The sequence below is a fragment of the Corapipo altera genome, unplaced genomic scaffold (genome assembly GCF_003945725.1).
Source record: "Corapipo altera isolate COAL_440 unplaced genomic scaffold, ASM394572v1 59, whole genome shotgun sequence".
In the NCBI taxonomy this organism is placed as follows: Eukaryota; Metazoa; Chordata; class Aves; order Passeriformes; family Pipridae; genus Corapipo; species Corapipo altera.
In genome coordinates this window covers 200,766-222,020 of record NW_020884917.1, presented here as the reverse complement: position 1 = coordinate 222,020, position 21,255 = coordinate 200,766, and the positions used below count along the sequence as shown (strand labels likewise).

The 21,255-nt window shown below is 36.0% G+C and overlaps 1 protein-coding gene across 16 annotated transcripts in view; it reads left to right on the top strand.

The window, feature by feature from the left end:
• ARPP21 (cAMP regulated phosphoprotein 21) overlaps nucleotides 1–21,255 on the top strand; it is a 196,840-nt gene that overhangs the window by 78,779 nt on the left and 96,806 nt on the right. For 10 of the 16 annotated variants that reach the window (XM_027656006.1, XM_027656005.1, XM_027656004.1 and 7 more), the window contains exons 2-6: nucleotides 11,941–12,109; nucleotides 13,749–13,954; nucleotides 14,801–14,836; nucleotides 15,752–15,841; nucleotides 19,955–20,099. In XM_027656006.1, coding sequence (XP_027511807.1) covers nucleotides 13,787–13,954; nucleotides 14,801–14,836; nucleotides 15,752–15,841; nucleotides 19,955–20,099 — 439 coding nt within the window. In that variant the 5' untranslated portion in view covers nucleotides 11,941–12,109; nucleotides 13,749–13,786. Of the gene's footprint in view, nucleotides 1–1,284; nucleotides 1,299–2,496; nucleotides 2,503–9,795; nucleotides 9,877–11,767; nucleotides 11,856–11,940; nucleotides 12,110–13,748; nucleotides 13,955–14,800; nucleotides 14,837–15,751; nucleotides 15,842–19,954; nucleotides 20,100–21,255 lie in introns of those variants that run through there. The other 6 variants (XM_027656000.1, XM_027656001.1, XM_027655994.1 and 3 more) reach the window with 5 other exon arrangements.

Here is a 21,255-nt window from a genome sequence, read left to right as displayed (position 1 = left end):
TGTAATCAACAGCCCGGTATTACATTTACAATAATTTTGGTTAATTTGCTATAATTGGAATTCAAGTGCAGAAATTTTGTTTAGTTGTATCTTATGATAAGAAACTGTAATTTTCATAAGGGTCTGTGATATTTTGGTGTCCGGGTGTCCTTGGAGGTTAATGAATGTTTAAGAGTCTTTATTCTATTTATTATTATTATTTACTTTTTAGTCCGTATTCTGATTAACAGAATGCTAATAGGAGTTTTACAGTTTTAGTAGATATTTGGGTTTGTCCCTAAACATACTTACTACATACTCATATTGGCTGGTGGACTTGTTTCCTCTATTATGGTAGCTCCAAGCAGCTCCTGTCAAAATGTGGAGGATACTGGATAAACACAGATTAAAAAGTATTTCCCTCATCAAACAGGATGCAACCGATTTTATTTGATAATTCTAGTTAAAATGGCAAATTAGGCTTTAAAAGCAACTACAGCTTTGCATGGCTTCACAGGTGTTAATCTTGAATGCTGATAATCTTGAATTGGTGCTGGAAGGTGTACTGTGAGACAGTAGATCTGACAGGCATAGCTTCAGGACTCCTTGTTTATAGGTCAAGATGAGGTTTACTGTTAATAAACCCAACTATTTTTATGGTCATATTCTAACAGGGAAGTCCTAAATTGTACATTTGTTTTCCGTGAGCTGGCTGTCTAACTCAACAGAGCTTTTAGGAGAAAAAAATTCAGAAGAGGAGTAGAAAGAAGAGAGAAGTATTACTGTTCCTTGGAGTTTTGTGCATTTAATTCTCTGATGCAAGAAGTATCCCTTAGATGTAACAATCATAGGCTTGAGGTGGGTTCAGATCTCCCTGCATGCAGGATTTTCTGACAAAATTCTCAACTTGAATCAAACCTGGCTTTGCTGGTAGTGTTGAGCCTTTAACATATTGGACTGAAGGGTGTAGTTATAGGAGTTGCTGGTGGACCTGTGCTTGCTCCTTCCTAAATGATGGATATTTTCTAAAGAAGTTACTATGCCATGTAAAGGACAACCTGTACAGTGCCCTTAAGTTCTCTGACTCATGACAGCTGTGGATCTAATTCCAGCACTGAACTTACTGCTAGATACTTTCTTTTTTTTGAGGTATGCAATGATTTTACTAACTTTCTTTTCTGTTGGGCTTCTAGAAAATGAAACTTGTGAGATTATTATGTGTATGTAGTACATGCGTATAAAAGCCAATGTTTATCTGTCAGAGCTGTGAAGTATCACCTGTGTGGCATAGAAGCCATGGCAATAGGAAAAGGAAAAAAGTTCAACCCAGTTAATCCTGATCGGTATAAAGCAACTTAGCAGACATTCTGGAAGTGTGAGTGTTAAGGAGAAGGGAGAGAACATTTCTCAGAGATACAACTATTCTAATTGAATTATTTTGGAAAAATAAGTGAAATCTCTTAAGGCAGCTGAAGTTAGTATCAAATATATTTTGTTATAGAGTTAGTTTTTCAAGTCATTTCTTAAGTTTGTTTTAAGATATTGCCGTAACTTTTATACTGTCAGATGATTACTCATTTAGTCATGAAGATGTTTCTTATGGTAACAAAAGTTTTGGTATTTTTGGCTGGAATTTTTTCATTTCCATAACAGAGTGAAAATATTCGCTCAGTCGTATGGATTTGTTTGAAAGTCATGCATAATTGAAAGTTAAGTAATTCTCTAGCAGAGTTGCTAGTATGTGGTTATTTACATGTGCTTCTACTGATATCTGCTAAAACTTGGAATATCTGTAAGCTTGTTTTTACTCTACATCTGTATATAACAACTCCCTGGGTGTTTTAAGCACATTTTGAAACAGAGTGTATCTAGTAGGGGTTTAGGGGAGGGGAGAGGGTGTTTGATTTTTTTTTTTTTTAATTATTACTCATAAACTGAATTTCATAATTGTGTGATTTTTAATATTGTAGCACTTATAATACTCTTTGTGGAATAATTACTTTACCTTATTCTTCTGTGTGAAACTGCAATTCTCTTTCCCTCTTCTCAGTGTTTCAAATTGTGCAGCAGATGCAGGATTTTAATCTGTATTTGGTCCAAAAGATTTGTTTTGCTGTAGAGTGTCATAAATTAAGCAAAGCATACACTAAGCTACTGCTTCTATTGTCTTTTGTGGAAAGTTCTCAGGCATTTAATTTTTAATATCAGGAGAAAAAGGCATAAATTCTTGCCATTGCATTTTGACATGTTACAATGAAACTTGCAAAGGATAAGGTCTTTTTTTGTGTTAGGAAGGGTCATTTGCAAGAAGGATAACAGTTCCTCAGAACTGGACTTACAATGACAGAAGTGGTTATTGAGTTGCCCTTTCTCATAGTTGTTTCATGTTTCATCAGCCTTCGAAAATTTTGAAGGCATCAAGATAAATCCTGAGGCTCAAATAGCATAGTGTTACCTATGAAGAAGTAATTAACCAGACTTTGTTTTACACAACACAATGGTTTCAGTTCTTGTAAGGGAAAGGTCAGTCTAGACGCAAAATATGGTTAAATAGGTGAAAAATAATTAATTCGCAGATGGACTTTTTAAAATGTTTAGATGGAAAAAAAAAAGTCGCTGGACCACTGTGATATACATAAACAGCCAGTATGAAATTTTAGTTACAGAATTTAGGGCAACTGAATTTCCAAAGTACTCATTAAATTCTGAAGTCTTAGAGGCATGTTCTTGAATTTTTATGAAACCGTTTTATTTTTCCAAAAACTTTTAAATGAAGGTCCTGTTTAACAGTTTCATTTAAGGGCCAGACTGGGATGCAAGTCTGGAAATACACCTTTACATTAAAGAATCTCCAATATCTATCAATTTGTCATAGTCAGTGAAGTCCTACCGCCCCCATTTTTCTTCTTCAGAATTCATACAATATATTCTCCTCTGCCATTTTGATGTTGTGCTTGATAATCATATTTTTGTTTACTCTCTGATACTGATCACGTAAAAAAATGTGATGATGTGGCCATTCTGCAATGGAAATCAAATGTATTGCAGGCTGTAGAGCTTTGGTCCCACACCTCTCTCCTGTATTTTAAGTCTCAGTATTTTTAGATCGTTGATGTAGTTAGTGGTTTTTAGTGCCAAGTAAGACAGATTGTTTCACAGCAGGTAAACACAATTTTTGATATTATAGAAGTTTTCTTAAAATCATATTTGAACTTGTGGAGACTTCAGTCTGTATAACAAGATTTAAAGTACTCAAAACCTTACTTTTTTTTTTTATTTGTTTTTTGAATGGCCTTTTGAATTAAATATATATATTTTTTTTTTCTAGCTTAAATTTAATAGCACATTCCCTTGGAGACATTGGCTTGAATATTTGATTTCTTCCATGTATTCAGTGCTCTTTTATTAGTTTGCGTATCATGAAGCTTTCAGGCTGGGTGTATGTGGAGTGGCCAATTACATTTTTGACAAAAGTGCTTAGCTCTTTCTCATAAATATGTCATAATTTCTGCCCTGAAAAACACAGTCAGACATTGAAACACTTTTTCTGCCTTTTCTTTTGTTCACAGTATCACAGGGAGCCTGGAATTGCCCACTGGAAAAGGCAAACATTATGTCGAAACCACAGGGTTTCTGGCAAGATCTTTTCTAGTCAAAGCTGCAAATCTATGAACTGGCGTTGCCTGTTCTGTAAACCTGAACTTCTGCCTTTTCTCTCTTGACCATTGTAACTGTAGCTGAAGAGGATTTTTTCCTCTCTCTGGCCATTAGGGTGGCAGTATAAATACCTGATTGGTATTTTATAGTTGAATGTTTTTGTTTGTTTCTTCAGGAATTGATTGCAATGTGTAGCATGTTGTAATGATGCTGCTAAGGAGGAAATGTGATGTATATCAGTACACACCTTAGGATGGGTTTTAATATAGAGGGAGGATCTCTATTTCTGCAGATAGCAAGGGAATTCACAAAAGGTCAACCTTGATTTGTTTGTTATTTCTACAAGTGAACAAAAGTTGAGGATATTTGGCCCTTCAGTGCTTGGAGCATTGTGCAGAAATATGTAATGGTTTCATTAGCTTTTATAACATGCATTTAATCATTAGGCATTTTGACTTCTAACTTATAATTGGCATTTTTCTTAATTTTCTTTTGAAACCATGACAATATAGAGTGTTGAATAAAATCCATAGCATGCTTAAGGCTTCTATTTCTAATGCGTGGTATTTATTACTTAACTACATTGCCTGAGACCAGACAAAATTGGAACCAAGAAAATAAGATTAATGTATTTTCATAAAGTACAATTATGTGTATATTCAAATGTAAAGAGATATAGATTAAATAAATAAAATATCCATTTTTATATAGGTATTTATGTCTGTCATATGCATTTATGGTTTCTCTGTAGTATTAGGACAGAATGATAATGTTTCTGCCTTAATTTTCTTTTTTTTCAGAAGGTCTTCAAACAGTGAGAAAAAGGGGTTGTGGATCCGATATGAAAATACAGTCCTTAGGAGAGACAAAGTTAAAAATGGGGGATCTCCAGACTTGATTGAAAACTATGAAAATCTTGTCCATACATCATGTAAGATTTTAGACAGAAGAGCAGTGTATAGCAAAACAAGTGTACTTAATGAACTGTGTAAACTGTTCTCACTGGATGTTGATCTCCTAATTCTACTAATACACAAAAGAAGTCATCAACAAATAATTTATATCCCAATATATTTTCTGATAAATACAATCAAAGAAATTTTAGGAATGTTCCATTGTTGATAAAGATAAATTAATAAAATGATATATTAAAAAACATAATATCATTTTGGACTGGAAACTCTCAAAGGATGTATTTAGCCTTTATTGGCATTAATAGAAGAGACTTGTTTGGAATATAAGCTTAGAAAACTTACTCTGCATTGAAACAAGCTTGATACAAATTGTCTTTGAATATGGAGAGTATAATTGCATTTTTTTCTAAGCAGCACAGTGTGTGGGGGAAATGTCTCGTACTGTATGATTGGTTTTTTTTGGTTTTGTTTTTTAACCTTAATAGTTTTTGGTCTTTTTTCTGGAATTAAAATTTTTCCTTTTGCTGCAGGCTGGTTTTCAGAAAATGGTATTAGGGCAAACAGGAATAGCTACTATGTTTATTCCAGTAATCAAAATAGATTTTTGGAGGGAAATAATGCGGATTTTTTTTCCTTCAGCTCTTATTTGAAATCTGTTTGCTGTTTTGCAGTCAGTGTTTGTCTGCTAAGGCAATTCTAGTTGTTAAGCTCAGATCTGTTTCATCAGCATAATGCTGCTTTGCTCTTAGCAATTACTTTCTTTTAGGATTTGCCAATTAAGCTAGTGCTAATAAAAATGCACCTAATTTGTCAAGAAATGGCAGGATGAAATATAGGGGATATTATAAAAATTGGGAAAGAAAAAATCAAGATAAGCATATGTGAGACTCAGTGATACTTGGACAGTTCCTGATGCTTTTTCATTCTGTTTATACCTTCTGGTGATGTTAGAAGAAGTGTAAAGTAATTGGTTATAAGTTATGGGCCATCTAATTTCTGATTGTTATGTATTTTAAAATACTGTGCTAGTAGTGTACTAAATTGTTTTCTTTCTTTTGTTTAGGGATTTAGTGGTTTTTTTTCCTCCCTGGACTCAGCTGGTTTGTGTTTGCTTATTAGTGAATGAGGAAAGATGGCTTGTTTATTACCTGCAGTCTGGTTAGACTGAATTATTCAAAGGCATATATGCTCAAAATGCAAATGTGTGGTGCTTGGGTTTTCTAGTCAAGTCCTTAAGCTTTAGGAGGAACTGAGAAAAGAAATAAATTTATCTTGTAGCTCCTGTGTGTAAAGCAAAATAGACTTAATCCATAGTTATCTGAGAGAATGGAAATGGCAAAGACGAGGAATCAAAGCAAGAAAGAGTAGGGATAACTTGAATTAGATAAACTAAAAATGTTTCAAGAACTTCTGCATTAAACTGAATTATGTGTGTATATTCTAGTCAAATTTAAATTAATGTAAACTATATATTCTCTCAGATTTCATTATGTGTAGCAGTTTATCATGAAATAACACAAACTGTTTTAATTATCTCAGCCTATGCTGGATATCTGTAGCCCCATCAGTTCAGTCTGTGATGGCTCCCAGACCCTGCAGTAGCTCTGGTTGCCCTCAGTGCTGCTGAGACCCCTCTGTGGGGAACCCAGGCTCATTTGTGCTGTGCTGGTGATCAGTGTTTCATATAGAAACAATAGTATTGCTTCTGGGATGTCCTTGTGTTATTTACTGTCTTTAAACTGGCTTTATTGTTTGTGGAAATGGAGCTCCTCTAGTGCATTTACCACTGCCTGTTGATAGGTGGAAGAACATCTGTGTCCAGAGTGCAGTCCTAGTGAAATGGGAGGAAACATTGAAGCAGACTGTCAGTGGTTAAAAAAATAGATTAAATGTAGATAGTAATGATAGTAGTGTAGACCTGTTTAACTGGCAATTGAAAGGAATGGGCTTCTTTAAACCTAACAACAAATAATGAGGTAATGTAGTTATTATTTCCTACAGGAAGACAAAAGTGTTGAGAAATTAGTAAAGCTAATTAATCCTAAGAGCAGCTATTGGCACAACAAGAAAAATGTACGAAGTAGTTGATCTGTACAACGGGGTAGTGGAGAATATGTCCTGGCAAGGCAGTGAGATTATTGAGCATCCTTACAGTAAGATTTCTAAAGCGTTCTCCCTAGACCCCCTCTAATTGTAAAAGAATGCTATCAGTCTCTTAAGAGGATTCTGTGATATAATTATCTTTGATAGCTGAGAAATAGATCTGATTATCTGGGAAGATGAGTTTCAGTCCCTCTTTCCATTTGAATTGTGTACTTTCTGATGTTGGCTATTGTTTTCATTACAGGATTTAAGGAAAATGACTTTTGTGTATTTCAAGGAGACTTGTGTACATTGAAAGGGCAGCTAGGAAGCTCTCTGTCCCTGTATTTGTAGTCACAAGTGCCGTGCTATTTTCCACCACCTAACAGTGAGACCAGTTAATTTAATGACTTTGATTTTAGGGAAATTCGTCAGGTTTTGTCGGGGAATGAGATGCAATTTGGCGTATGGGTTTGAAATGCATGAGGCGGTGTTGAAGGCTAGGCTAAAGCAAACAAGTCATTCCAGTGGTACTGATTTGTACATCTGATTAGCTTGTTAAAAGTTTGGGTGTTACTCAGTTCCTACTAAACTTGGGTGATTGACATTTATTAACCAGATCATTCAAAGCCTCATATCTTTTCATGATAATCCTGGAAGACTTCAAATGATCATTGTGACAGATAAAAGAGCATTTTTTTTCAGGCCTTTTCTAAAGTATTAAAGCAAAGCAGACTCTCCCTAAAGGCCATCTATATTTATTTTCCTGGGTAAAGCTTCTAGCTTTGCAGAAAAACAACAAGCTGGAGGGAACATCATTATTACTTGGCTAAAGATGATGGCATTGACATGAGGTCATCTGATAGAGGATTAAAGTGGAAAAATATTGGTGGCAATCTGTTAAGAACAAGAGGATCCATTTGAAAAAAGAAATCGGGTGTAAACCACAAAAAGTTGATTTACTTCTGGGTTTTTTCTTTGGTTGTTAAACTCTTCTCATTCTTGCTGTCATTTTTGAATACTGGGTTTCACGTGCAGACTGGGAAGAGAGCCAGTTCTATTCCAAAATAGATGCTTCAGCTGGGATGCTGCTCCATATCATCTAGTTGCCTTTTAAAAGACAACTGGTTGTTGCATAAGGTCTCAAATCTAGTCCAGTATATTTCAATCTGCCCTGTTTTCATCAAATTTGACCACCATTGGCACTGATGATAGATTGCTGGTCTCCTTGAGGTTGGTCAGTGGCCATTGTGCTGTTGCTTGTACGCAGATGCTCATGTTTCTGTAACTGTGGAAAAAAAAGATATTGTCTGCTGACAGTCTCTGCTAAAGTGCCGTTATTGGATGAACCTAAATGACTTTTTACGTGAAAATGTCTGTGGCACGTAGGAGCAGAAAATATAGGCAATCACTCTATCTGTTTTTTTAGTGATGATGAAGAGGGGATAATATGAAGACAAAATTCTCTTAGATTTGCTTGATGGTAGAAACTAGAATATTTAAGTAAATGTCAAATAACTGGAAGTTTATGCTTTAGGCCTTGAGAGTTTGTCAACATTGAAAGTTGTGTCTCCTGATAATCTTACCATAATACCATAGTCTGTTTCCAGTGGTTTCCAGGAGTCTGATGAGTGAGTTAGCAATAATGAGTCAAACCTGTCTTTATGAATGAGGTATATATTGCATAGTGGAAATTATGACTGACAGCTCTGCTTCCAACTCATGGGGTCTTACCTGCAAACCATTCATGAAAGTGGAGAATCACTATGGGATGAGAAGGATCCTGGTGTGTGGATATGTCCAGCATCAGCCAGTTTTCAGTAACAGGATCCATTCAGGTTGAAACGGCTTTTACCTCTATGCTTAGCAGATTTCTTTGAAGAAAGACCCTTGGATTTCATTCTGTCAGGGCTCAGTCCTGCCTGCTGCTGCCTACTCTCAGTGAAGATTATGCTCTTTGGCCTTAAAGCTTGCTCATCTCCTCCCTGAGAGAGGACGTGTTGATCCTGGGAGCATAATGATCTTGAAATGCCTACTTCAGCCTGTGATACCTATGAGAACATCAAAACATTTATTATATAATACAGAATGGGCTTGCTCACCAGTGGTGGGCTCTGAGGGTTTTATCAGACGTCTCTCTTTAATTTCAGTTGATGGTCAGCTCTCAGATGCTCATTGCATAGGGCTTTCTGATGTCTTTGCTTGTTTTTCTGTTCTTTGCTTTTTTGACAGCTTTTTTTCTGAGTATAGTCTTTAAACTCTTGCATTAAATGAAATGTGTTCCTTCCCACAGACTTTTCTTGGAATCTGCGTGGTATGTGTTGTATGAATGTATGTGACCATACACGCCTTCTTCCATCCCTTTCTCTTTGAGCTCTGACTGTATTTGCTCAAGCTCAGTAGTATTTTCAGCTTCTAAAATGAAAATCCTGTTGAAATCAATTTAAGAAAAAAATCAGCATTTCCATCCCACAGTGTATGCTGAGCAACTGGTGCTTATATTTCCATTAAAGTGGACCTACAGATGACTTGGTGGACCCCTGTATTTTCTGTTGCATTGCCATGGGCAATACTCAAGTTGCTTAAGGAATTAGGGGCTGAAATTTTGCTTCAAGCTCTGTAGACCTCTTCTACGATCCCACCACCCCTATGAAATTTTGTTTGCTTGCAAATCAAGAAAGTGTTTTTTGCCTAGCAACAAGCTTTGTGGTTTCTACCTGAGGATCAAAAACAGAAGTGCATTTGTTCAGCCTTTTGCGTCACTTCGGTACTGAAGGTTTTGTCAGTCAAATCATCACTGACGTTTCTGTTGATGCGCAAGGAAAAGAATAATCCAGTGTGTTTTTCCGTAGCAGTGCTGTCACTGCAGCACTGACAATAGTAAAAAGTGCATTCATCACCGAATACCCAGATATTCTGGAAACATAAATGTCTCATTTTTAAAGGCTATTTTCTGACCGATTCCTTTTTGCTATTTATACTCGCCCAGAAATATTTTATAGAAACCCGAGTCCCTTTAAAAACCCACCCAAACAACCATAAGTGTATTTTACGTATTGTAGTATGTAAATGATTAGTCATCACTTGTAAACTACCTAATGTAGGAGGAGGAAATCTATATTAAGGGAAGGTGGAGAGCTCAATTTGACTGCTATATGTCTCACTTCTTCTCTTCTTTTTATTTCCCAGAAGATAATAAAGAGGGATTTCTTTAAAAAATCATCCTAAGAGACTGTCATTGCAGGTTTGAGGGTGGTAGCTGCACGTTATAAGATTATTTTCCACTTGCTTATGTATTCTTGGGAAAATTTATGGATAGCTTTTGTTGTTTTAATTTAGGATTCTATGATCTTCTTGTACATTGCCAATGAAAAATGATGTTGGCTTCAGAGACCTTAAATGTAACAATATGGGGAACTCATTTTATGAAGAAATATGTATTTGGAAAAGCATGATAAAATGATGTTGAGCATCTGTGGCACAAGACCAAGTCTTGGCTGATCTCTTTGCTTGCTGTGTATGATACCTTTGGTCGGGTTGGTTTGTTGTTTGGTTTTGCTCTGTTTGTTTGTTTTATGAATAGTTAATTCACAACACATGGTCACACTGAATTTTTTTTTTTTTTTTTTTTTTTTTTTTGTGTGTGTCCTGATTTTGGTACAGATATCTGTCTCTGTTTTGGCGGGTTTTGATTGCAATGGCCTATTCCCTGGTTGGCTGTTTTCCAGGTGAAACTTTAATGTACCCTACTTCCTTGGGGTTTTTTGTTTGTGATTGGCTTTGATTGATTTTTCTTTTTTCACCCCTTTCTCTTTTGGTAATGTGATAGAAGATGGTTATGAGGAAAGGATATTCAGTCAGTGGTTTATTTACTCTTTGCTCTCTGAACATTGTCTCCATGAAATACTTTTGCATGTGCTTGAGTGCTTGGGCATAGTTTTCCATGTTGTTCCTCCATTTCCATTGTGATCTTATGTTTGTAATGAGCTAAAATTTCAAAAATAGTCCTGCAGAAATACCAAAAAGCTAGCGGGAAGACTTATTTTTTGTGACTCTGTATAAATTATTAAGTGGTTTGAGAAAAAGAAATATTGTTATGTATATAAATTTGCAGGATGGCAGTGGTAATTTACAGAACTGCCTGCTGGTCTCCACTGTGCACCGGAGCTCCCAGAGAGTGCAGGACTTGATTTTTTTTGAAAAGCTAAATTCCATTTCTGGCACATCAAATCCAGCTCTTTTCACATGGTGAGTTCCAGTGCACATGCTGTACAGCAATTGCAGTCATACATAGTGTAAAACATACCACAGAAACAGGGAGTCTAACAACGTGAGATGATTTTCAGGTTTTTTGATTTTATTGTTGTCTATTTTTCCCCCCATCTCCCCTCCCCCTAAATAGAATGATTCGTGCTTCGTATTTGCTGTTTTTGTGTGCCTGCACTGATTGCTTCAACTGTGACTCACATGCAAGCCTTGAGAAGAGGTGCCTGTTTTATCAAGACAGTTCAGCACGTGGCCATGGCTTATAAATCAGTCCGACTCATCCTAAAATGCTCATTTTCTGTTAAATCAGCTATTCAACTGGCAAACACAATCTTGATGAACAGCATAAATTGCATTGCTGAGCAACTCTCTTTAGGTTTATTTTCTAAGCCGTAACCTGGAGGTCTGCTTTTCCCTTCTCACACAGTGCCTCAAATGAAAGTTTTTCTGGTGGCTGTTGTTCAAAGAATAGGATTTTTTCCTTCTCCTCCTCCCACTCTGGATCATTTCAGCTTTTATTTAGCTTATTAAATGAACATCTCTATTCACTACCCTGGTAAAGCAGGTCACTCTCTAAAAGTACCCACCTAGCTTCTTTTCCAATAGTGTTTGACTACTGAAATTTTAATTGGATCAGAAGCTATAGTTAAAGAGTAGGAGAATCATTTTTCCTCATACTCTCATTGATTTCTGTTGAAGCAAACAGATGAGCTTATATATAAATATGTATATATGCTGTTTTTTTAATGAAAAGTGCTGGAATTCACTAAAAAAGGTTAAAATTGAAATGAGTAATCTTCAGCGCATAATGCAATTGTTAATTTTAGCTCCTTGCGTAGGAGCTGTTATGACTTGAACAGCCGGCTCTAGCCTTCATTAGAGAAGAAGCAGGCAGTTTTGAGACAGGTGGAGCTGGATCAAGCTGTGAAAGTGATTTGCTTGAAACTGGTCATTAGTGTTAGAAAGCTGGTCCTATCTATTGCATCCTTACCTTGTGCCATGATCATTACCGATGTTGTTATTTACTTTTCGTCTTTTCCAGGTTGACTATGGTGCGTCAAGCTCTCTGAAGGACCAGAATGGAGATTGGCCCTCTGAACTGTTAATGGGGACATGGGACTCACGTTGTCGTTGATAATTTGTGTGGATTTAACCAGCAAAGAGCAACAGAAGACACTAGAAAGACAGTGGGAATTATAGCAGTTCTTCAGGTAAATGGCTTCTTTCGTGCAGCTCATGTGACTGTAGTTGTTTTTCTGAACACTGTGTAAGCGTGTAAATGAGCTGCAAGTTCATGAAGAGTGTGTGCATTTCTTGATGAAAATCTTCACAAATTAGGGTTATTTAACAGCCCAGTTGAAGGTCTTGCCACACATCGTGTTCTGAATTTTCAGTAAGTGGTTCAAGTTTCAGTTGTAACTGTAGAATAGCCAGTATCATCAGCCCTCTTGGGGAGAGTGGTGGAAGGAAGGTGAATACCTTGAAGCTTGACTTGCTGTACTGTGAACTAATTTGTGAGTTTCAGATTCCAGTCAGTTTGTTTGTGAACCATGTGGCTTCATTTCTTGTGAATCCACAGTCCTTCTTAAACAGGGAGATTATATAGGAAATTTTATTTACTTATAGTGTGAAAACAAAAGCAAAAACTGGAAAAAGTATGTCTTAGGTTTTTTTTTCATTTAAAACATAGCTTAAAAAAAAGTAAAGGTAAGTGATACCAGATCTGTTGAATGTTTAATTTCAAACTGTAAAAAAAACATGGCAAAGTGTGATTTTGCTTAATAGCCGCTGTTTCATTGATGAGAAATGGCAAGGTGTTGCAAAAGACCCTTTCTGAAATAACTCCGTTTTTCATCCACAGTTGTTTTTCCTGAAGATGCTTCTTAAGCCAAATGGATGGAGAAAGAAAAGTTAAATTATTCATGATTCTGATTTGACAATTGATCAGTGGGAGAGGCTTCAAGAGAGAGGTGGGGGGGGGAGAGAGAGAGAGAAAATAATAATAGACTTTAACTTTGAAAAGCCTTTAAAGCTTCTGTACAACAACCTGTTGTGAGCTGAGAGTTAAGTTCGGTTAAGATATCTTCATTAGAAGTACCTGCCAAGAGCTTCCTGTAGGATTTTCATAGTACTGGAGAATGATATGGAGTTTGGGAAGAGGATTAGGGTTTTAATAATGGAGCTGTTGGTTTGATCCCTGAAAATGTTGACCTTGGGAACTTTATAGCCAAATTTAGATTTCATATTTATCTTGAATGATTAGCTCTTAAATTATATATATATATATATATATATATATATTTAAAGTGGTAATGAGCACCATGGCTTCTGCTATGCATAAAACTCATGTTTGAGTGCTAAAAAGTGTTTTTGCTCAATGCTTGGTTTTTATTTGTATTTGTTTGGCTTTTATCTTTTATTAAAGAAAAAAAATGGAAAAAAGATTAGGGGAGGGGAGCACTGAGATGCCATACACCTAGAAGTCTGAACAGGTCCTTCCTGCTTAGTACCACTGAGCTCTGTAGCAGAGTGCCTCACTCTCCCTGCCTGCACCTTGGCAGTCCTGGGACTGGGCTGGGTAGTCACAGCACCTTACCTTATATCTGCTCTGCCCAAAGACTGTTTAATTGGAGATCTGCTTGCTTAACCTGGCACAATTCTACTGTTACCCAATATTATGGATTCAGTGCGTCTCTTCAGCTGGGACGTACATAGTTTTCCACTCCTGAGATGGACATTTTAGTTTTTTTATAAAGGAAATGCAACTGGGAAATAAAAAAGAAAAATCACCCCCTGTGGTTTTTTTTGTGTGTGTGTGTGTGTTTGTGTCGTGATAACATGACCTTTCAGGTCACCAAATCTTGTTATTTTAATTTCTGTCTGGAAGAATGTCTGAGCAAGGTAAATTGAACCAGGAGACAGCAGAGGAAACTGCAAAAGAGCAGGAGACTGCGATCTCCGAAGCCAATCCAGACAACTGTATTCTTAATAAATCTGAAAGCTCAGAAGTAGAGGAGAAGGAGGAGAAGCTCAGCGATTCCAAGACAGAGCTGCAGGTAAGACAGGAATAGTGAATGGGCATGTTAAAATATCAATGTGATACCATTGCTTTTCCATTTCTGCGATTTCTTTCATTGCCTACACTTCCCTTATTTTTTCTCTTATGATTTTGAGACCGTTTCTATTTTTCCTTTTGAAATTATTTATTTATTTGTTTTTATTTCGGGTTCTTTTTTTTTTTTTGCTATAAAATGCTGTTATTTATTATACTTTTCAAGCTCTTTAGGCTACTGTCCCTGTTATTACTTTTTCTGAGAAGTTTATTTCTAGACATCTGTGTTAAAACTTGGTGAAATATTTGACTGTTTTACCTCGTTAGGATTTAGAAAAGTACCTTAATCTCATGAATTTACAGATAATACTAATGAATAACTACTTAATATGTGGTTTGGTTTGTAGGTGTTACTGCCAACAAAAAGTTGTTATGCAAAGCCTAAGAAGGTAATTTGATAAGAAGCCTTTATCAGATGAGGGGGCTTTAATCCTTTTTGCTCAATGAAATATAAAAATAAAGAGGGACTCTACAATTTAAGAGGAATTTGGAGAGGGGGAGTATTTACTTAAGTATACCTTTTCTTACCTTGTTGTTATATCCAAAATAGGAGAACACTGTGCAGTGTATTTTTTCTTGTTTATACCTGTTCATAAAATAAATAATAATGAGCAGAGATGATTCTTGATTTTCCCTGCTTTCCAGACAGGGTTTGAGGAAGTTACTTTTGCAGTCAGAAACTGATTTAAAACGTCATTTAGAAGTGACTGAGTCTATATGTCGGTAATGCTCTTGTCATGCCCATTTTCCATTGAAGTGATAACTGCTTCTCTTTTTTTGCTGTACCCAGAAACGAGGTGCAAATCAGCAGAAAAAAAGATCCAAGGTAAGGGTCTATCTCTGTTTGGAGTTGCATGCCACAACAGGATGAAGAATTTCAATTAAATGTCTGCCTGCAATTGAAATGGCAGCCTTTCTTGTGTGGTGATTGGTTTTTTGTTTATGTTGTGGGGTTTTTTTCTGCCCCTTACCCCATATTCTTGTTACACAAAGACAGACACCTGCCTCTAAATATAGTGTGTCAGACTGCCCTTTATCCATCATCCATTTATGCTACTGGGCTTGCTGTGTGCTTGTGTTAGACAGCATGTGTGCTTCTGTGCACCACTGGAGAAGGAAACAGTACATTCCTTTTGCTTTAGTAATTAATGTTTCTAAATTTTAAGAATTTTAAGTCCATTTTAATGGACTAATCTTGATGGAAGCAGAAATTGTTGAGTTCCCTAAGGGGGGGAGAGGGTGGGGGCGGGGATCGGAAGGAGCTTCTAGGAACAAATGAAACCCTGAAAACTTCTTTTAATTTTTCAAGTGCAGATCCATAACACCTGCACATTTTATTGTCTGTGTTCCTTGGATATAGTACTACTAGAGGAAAGCGAGGGACCCTCAAAAAAAGAAAAAAAAACCCAAACAAACCCAAACCAAATGACAAAAGGAACCTTTGAGTTTATGTTAAATTACCTTCAGTATTGGATTATCCCTTCTTTGCAATTACAGTTTTTGGTGGAAGTGAGTGAACTGTAGCAGAAATGATTAAAAGGGAAAAAGAAACCTTTCACCTTCCCTGTGGCAAATGGCTTGCTGCTTAGAATCCTCTTCTATCCACATTGAAGGCAGATACATTTTTGCTGATGGGGTGGTTAGTTGTTATTTGGGATATTTAGGCAGATATTTGGGCAGATTATGTGACTTGGGGTCAGTAGTAGTGCTTTCTGTTTTGTTTTCTCTGTCTCTTATTCAGTCAGGAGCTAAAGGAAAACTTGTCCGGAGTCTTGCTGTGTGTGAGGAGTCGTCCCCTCGTCAGGGAGGAGAAAATCTTCATGATAATCAGGTACATTTGCAATCGTTGCTGTTAGCTGCATGGTTGACCTCCATCTTCAGTTGCATGGTTGTGTTATTTAATTGGGCATTTAACAATGTCTTTCTTGGGGGAAAAATTACATCCGACAATGAACATGTTTTTATGGAGTTGTCTGGTTTAGCGTGAACTTTATTTTGAAATATTAGTTTTATACTATATCACAGGGTGTTGTTTGCTTTTTTTTCCAGACCCCCTGAAAATTTCAGCAAATGGAAAAGAATTCAAAAGTATTCAGATATTAAAATTTTTTAAAAATAGTAACAATCAAAAAGAATATTAATATGTTCTTGTCTCTAAGGCTATCTCTTTCGAGGCTGCACCAAATACAGTTATGAATATGCTCTGGTTTCTGGTTCCTCTAAGACTCCAGTTCATATCAGTGTGCCCCTTCACATAAAATTCAAATGTCCTTTGCTCTCTAAAATACCTTGATAGAGCCAAGGATGCTTCCTACTGAGTGACATTCATTTTCTAAACTCTTGATGTAAATTATCCTCTATCAAAAAGTGTGTATTTGAGTTTATCTGTACTGGTAGTGTTGTATTCCCAGCAGCTGGTAGAGTTCTGTCCTCTGCACCCCTCACCTCGGACAATAACACTGGTGGCAGTCTTTGTAGACTAACTTCAAAAAGTACTGCAAAAAGCAAAAGTTAAGCCTCAGTTACTCCTCTTTGCTTGCCTAGTGAGAGCAAGGCTTAAAAAATCCCAACTAACCTAAACCGAAAATATCATGAATACTGCCTATAATTTATGACATGTTTATGTACAGTTGAGACTGGCTATCAAGAGAGCTTGAGCAAGTGGCTTCTTGTGAGCTTAGCACAAAAAAAAAAAAAAAAGACATTTAAGTGTACTTTCTCACTGTTTCCTCTATTGACTTGAAATGAAACAAATCTTTCTCTCCTCTTAGCTCATAAGTAAGGAGAGGTTTTTCTATTTTTTTAATTTTTTTGAAAGACCAAAAACCAAATTGTTTAGCAGCAGGACATCTACATGTTCTGCTGCTCTACAATGATGCTTATGCAGTAGATGAGCAGGTTATTTTATCAGTTGTTCTGTTGTAGGTAGGATGCTTTCTGCTTGACATGCGTTACTCAAAATGCGTGGCTTTTGTTCTGATTTTATTTGTATTTTCTGTTGTTTAATGGAGAATGAAAAGGAGAACAATATAAAGAGATTGTATTAAGCATTGCTGGTAGTTTATAATGTACTGCACAGGACCTGTATTAAATGTCAGAGAGACTGGCAGGTGTTGAGGCAAAATCCCTATCCTTACACCAGGCAGAGGAGGAGTTCTTGTTACACACAGCCTCTGCTCTTACCTGACCAGCTGTGGCAAAGATTTCTTTGACTGTCTTAAAATATTTATGGGAGATGAAATGTCTCCCTTGACCCCAGCATCTGTTTCCTTAAGACACAATTGGCTTGGTGTAATTAATTTGATAGGAATTACCCTTTTGCTCTCACTGACCTTTTACTAATGAATGTGGCTCAGCTTTGCCATGGAAAGCTGGACCTGCAGGTTCCTCCTTGGGCTGGCTGAAGGATACAGGAAGTTTTATGCCAACCAAATTCCTTTGCTTTCACGTTAGAGGAGAAATAGCTTATTTTTTGGTTTGGAATTATTTTTTTAAAATTTTTAAATTATTATTTTTTCTTAATGGTTTACAAACCACAGGGAATTAATTACCAGAGAATGTACGGTACATTGCCAGAACTACTGAGTATGGATTGTACTGCAGACTTGATGTTTGTATTTATATTTGGATACTTGCCTTGATTTTCCTGTATAGGGAAAAAAATTGTTTACCTGTATTACTTGATCTTGAATGCTTACCTGATGGTTCGCTGTGTCCTTACTTAAAAGAAATGTTGCCTTTAATGTTATACTATTGACCAAGAAGTGTATTATTGCAATTTGATTATTTATTTTGTTGTTCTCTATACTTGTATCAATGTATTTATTAACATTGTATTTTACTATTGAGAAAAATCAATAAAAAATCTAAGAAAATATACAGTAGCTTGCTTTCACGACTCTTACAACCCTTTTGTGTGTTTCTTCTAGTGGGGATACATCACTATTACGTTACATGTAAAACAGTATCTACTGTATGTTCATACGTGTGCTGTGTTCATACGATTGTAAAGTCCATCATTTTCATATGTGCATTTTTAAGAACCACTGTGAAGCTTAGGATTAATATCCTGGGAACAGCATGGCCAGTTACATTTTTCTCCTGTTGAAAAGCTAGCAGCACAGTCGCTCTGCTTCTGGCAGTGCCTGGAATCAAGAGTTATCCTTTGGGGTCATTTAGCAGTGGTTGATCCTAAGTTTTTGTTGTTTGAAGAGAAATTGAACTGCCATTTGAAGTGAAAGAAAGTAGGCATAGCGATAGTCTCCTGAGCACAACTGAGCAGGTTAGGAAACATTTTTCTATGAAACCTTACCTCAAATGACAAGGAATTCCACTCCTTCCCTCTGTAGGCTCAATTTCTGGCTAATAGTCAGCCAAAACTAACAGAAGTAGGGACTAAGGATGGTAGGTCAGGTTAAATTTTGGGTCCAGGGTTTTGTTTCTCTTTTACAATGCTTTTCATCTCAAGTCTTTTGTGCAACATTCAAACTTCACAAAAAGTCAATAATGATTCAGCTGAGAAGTTACCAATTTCTGTCTTACTGTGGCATGTTTATGCTGATATCCCATTCTGTTAGGAGCTTGTCTTACATGTATTGTGATGGCTGATTTGTAGTTCTTTAAAGAATTCAGAAACGTAAAATTTGTAATAATTACTGGAAGCATTTTTTGAATTCATAATGGTCTGGTTGTTTAAAAAACCACCCCTTACTTTAATGTTTTCTATTACTCTTTTAATATGCTAGTATACTTCGAAAAATTGTGAAGGAAGGGAATTTACTAGCATTCAAGAAGCTCCAATTTTCTCCAGTATTGGTGATATAGGTTTTTATTAACATAATGCCAAAAAATTATCAGGCATGCAGGACTCTCTTCTGTTAAAGAAAACCACTTTACCAGGGAGTTTTGTGACAGCTTACTTCAAACGTGCTTTTTTTACACTACTTAATCATATAGTATTACTCTGAGCACTTTTGTTTTTCTTTAAAAGAATAAAACACAGAAGTATGCTTCCTTCAGTTTTGTCCAACCAGTTTAAGATTTCTTGAAATATGTAGATTGTGCCGTGGTAACTTCAAAAGAAAACAATTTGGGTTTTGTTAAAACAAAGCTGGTATAAAGAAATATTGTAAGCAGGGAAAAACAAGTTCTTTAAGGAAAATCAGAAAATGCAAACCAGCTTGAATTCTCAGTTTTAATTAACTTTTAAAAGCTGAAGCATGCTTTCAAAGGGACTCATAGTCTCTGAAATACTGACTTTTTGAGGATAAAACTCGTGATGCCTTAAAGAAGTTCACTTACTATGACGTACTTGAAAGATCACAGTGCACATTTCACCCCTTTTGCTAAAGGCACATCTCCATATGTCTTTAAATGTAAAGTACCTGATTAGTTAGTATGTCCTCTTGTATACAACTCAGTATATAATTTGCTGGCACTCTTCAACTATCAGACCCAGAAGGCTCAGTCTAGCTGGTACTGCACTTATGTGTGCAAAACTGTTCATATGAAACTGCAGGTTTTCTAGAGAGGGGAAGAAGTGATATTTTTCAGATATCCATCCATTGATCATCAATTAACATATGTAGTATTAAATTATAAAATTAATTAAGAAAACCCATATAAAATGTATTTCATTGTTCTAATAGCTCTTAAGTGAGTATTACTGAAGTGGAGCATAATTTAGTGCCCTTAATATAGGTAGACTAACATTTTATAGTATTCAAATATTAGAGAAAAAATACCTACTTACTAGTAGAATTTGGCCTCTAAGATGTCGTTACTCTCCTGGCTAAAAAACCTCCATTTTTCAAATAGGAGAGAAATGTATCTGGCTTCAACTTTTCTAGCTACACATAGTTTAATGCCAATATCTGCAGGTTGGAAGCCATTGGAAGCTTACTGAATCTGGCCCATAATTTATCTATCTTTTTTTTCCCGACAGGAATCAATCCAACTACAGCTTTCCAGTTTTCCTAGCTTGCAAGAAGAAGATAAATATAATAAAGATGACTCCGAGAAAGAAAAAGAGAAGGATAAAAATAAAGATAAAAACAGTGAAAAAAACAAGATCAGAATGTTATCAAAAGGTGAACTTAAAAATATTTAAATTGTTATGATTACTGTTGTAGAAAGGATCGTATGTTTTTACAAGCATGTATTTATTTATTTGTGTATAAGTATATAAGTAGGAGTGTTTTCATACTGAGAAAAGTCAGAACCTGAAATGTATGTGCATGAGAGCCTTTTTCATACAAACATCAGGCTTTGAGAGTAAAGAAACCTTCCAAACTGAGGTTTGATATTAGATGTTATTAGTTTTCATTAATGTAAAAGCAATCTTTTGAATACTTAACCATATTGGTATAAACACATACATATGTAAATATATATGTGATTATATAGTAAGTGTAGGACACTAATATGTTTTTTTTCCAGATTAATGATAATATATTGGCATGTAACTTGTGCAGTGTAGGCAGTAGAGAGTAATCCTCTTTACTATTGCTCCTCTCTCATGGAGTATTTATCTTAAATGCTGTAAGGAAATCCATCCTTGGCATTCAACCTGCATTGCAATCTACTATTATCACCTAGTAAGACTTATTCGGGAAAGATCTTGTATCTAAATTTGGTATTGTTTTTTAAATCTTTTTATTAATCCATGGAATACAATTGCAGTGTAATCTCTCAAAATAATCATTGCCTACCTGAGTGTGGATCTGCAGCTGGTGTGAATAGTCATTTGGCTCCAGTGGAGCTCTCACAGTTCACGCCAACCTGATAATCTGTGTGTACTTTTGAGTCAGGAGATAATGCTGAAACATTAATTCTGACTACTGTCACGCATCCCTATTACCTGCCCACTCCCAGGCGTCATTGGATTTCGGTCTGTTAATGCAAATAGAGTTCCCACTGGCATGATTCCTCATTTACTGTGTACAACATTTATTAAGGGATACAAAGACACACTGATGAATAGAACTTTTTTTTCCTCATTTAAAAAATTTTTTTTAGTGGTTTAAAGGAAGAACTTGGCAGGGTCTTGAATGGGGTTGAAGGATTTCCGTGTTTTTAAATAACCTGCAGTTTCTTTCAATGTTTAGTTTTGGTGCTGTGTTCTCGGTGGAGTGGTACAGAGGAACGATGAATGTCCACTTGATGCTTCAGAATGTAGATCCCTCTTGGCTGAACTCCAAATGAATACTTTCGGAGTGTGTGCTTTCAGATTATTACTGGAAAATG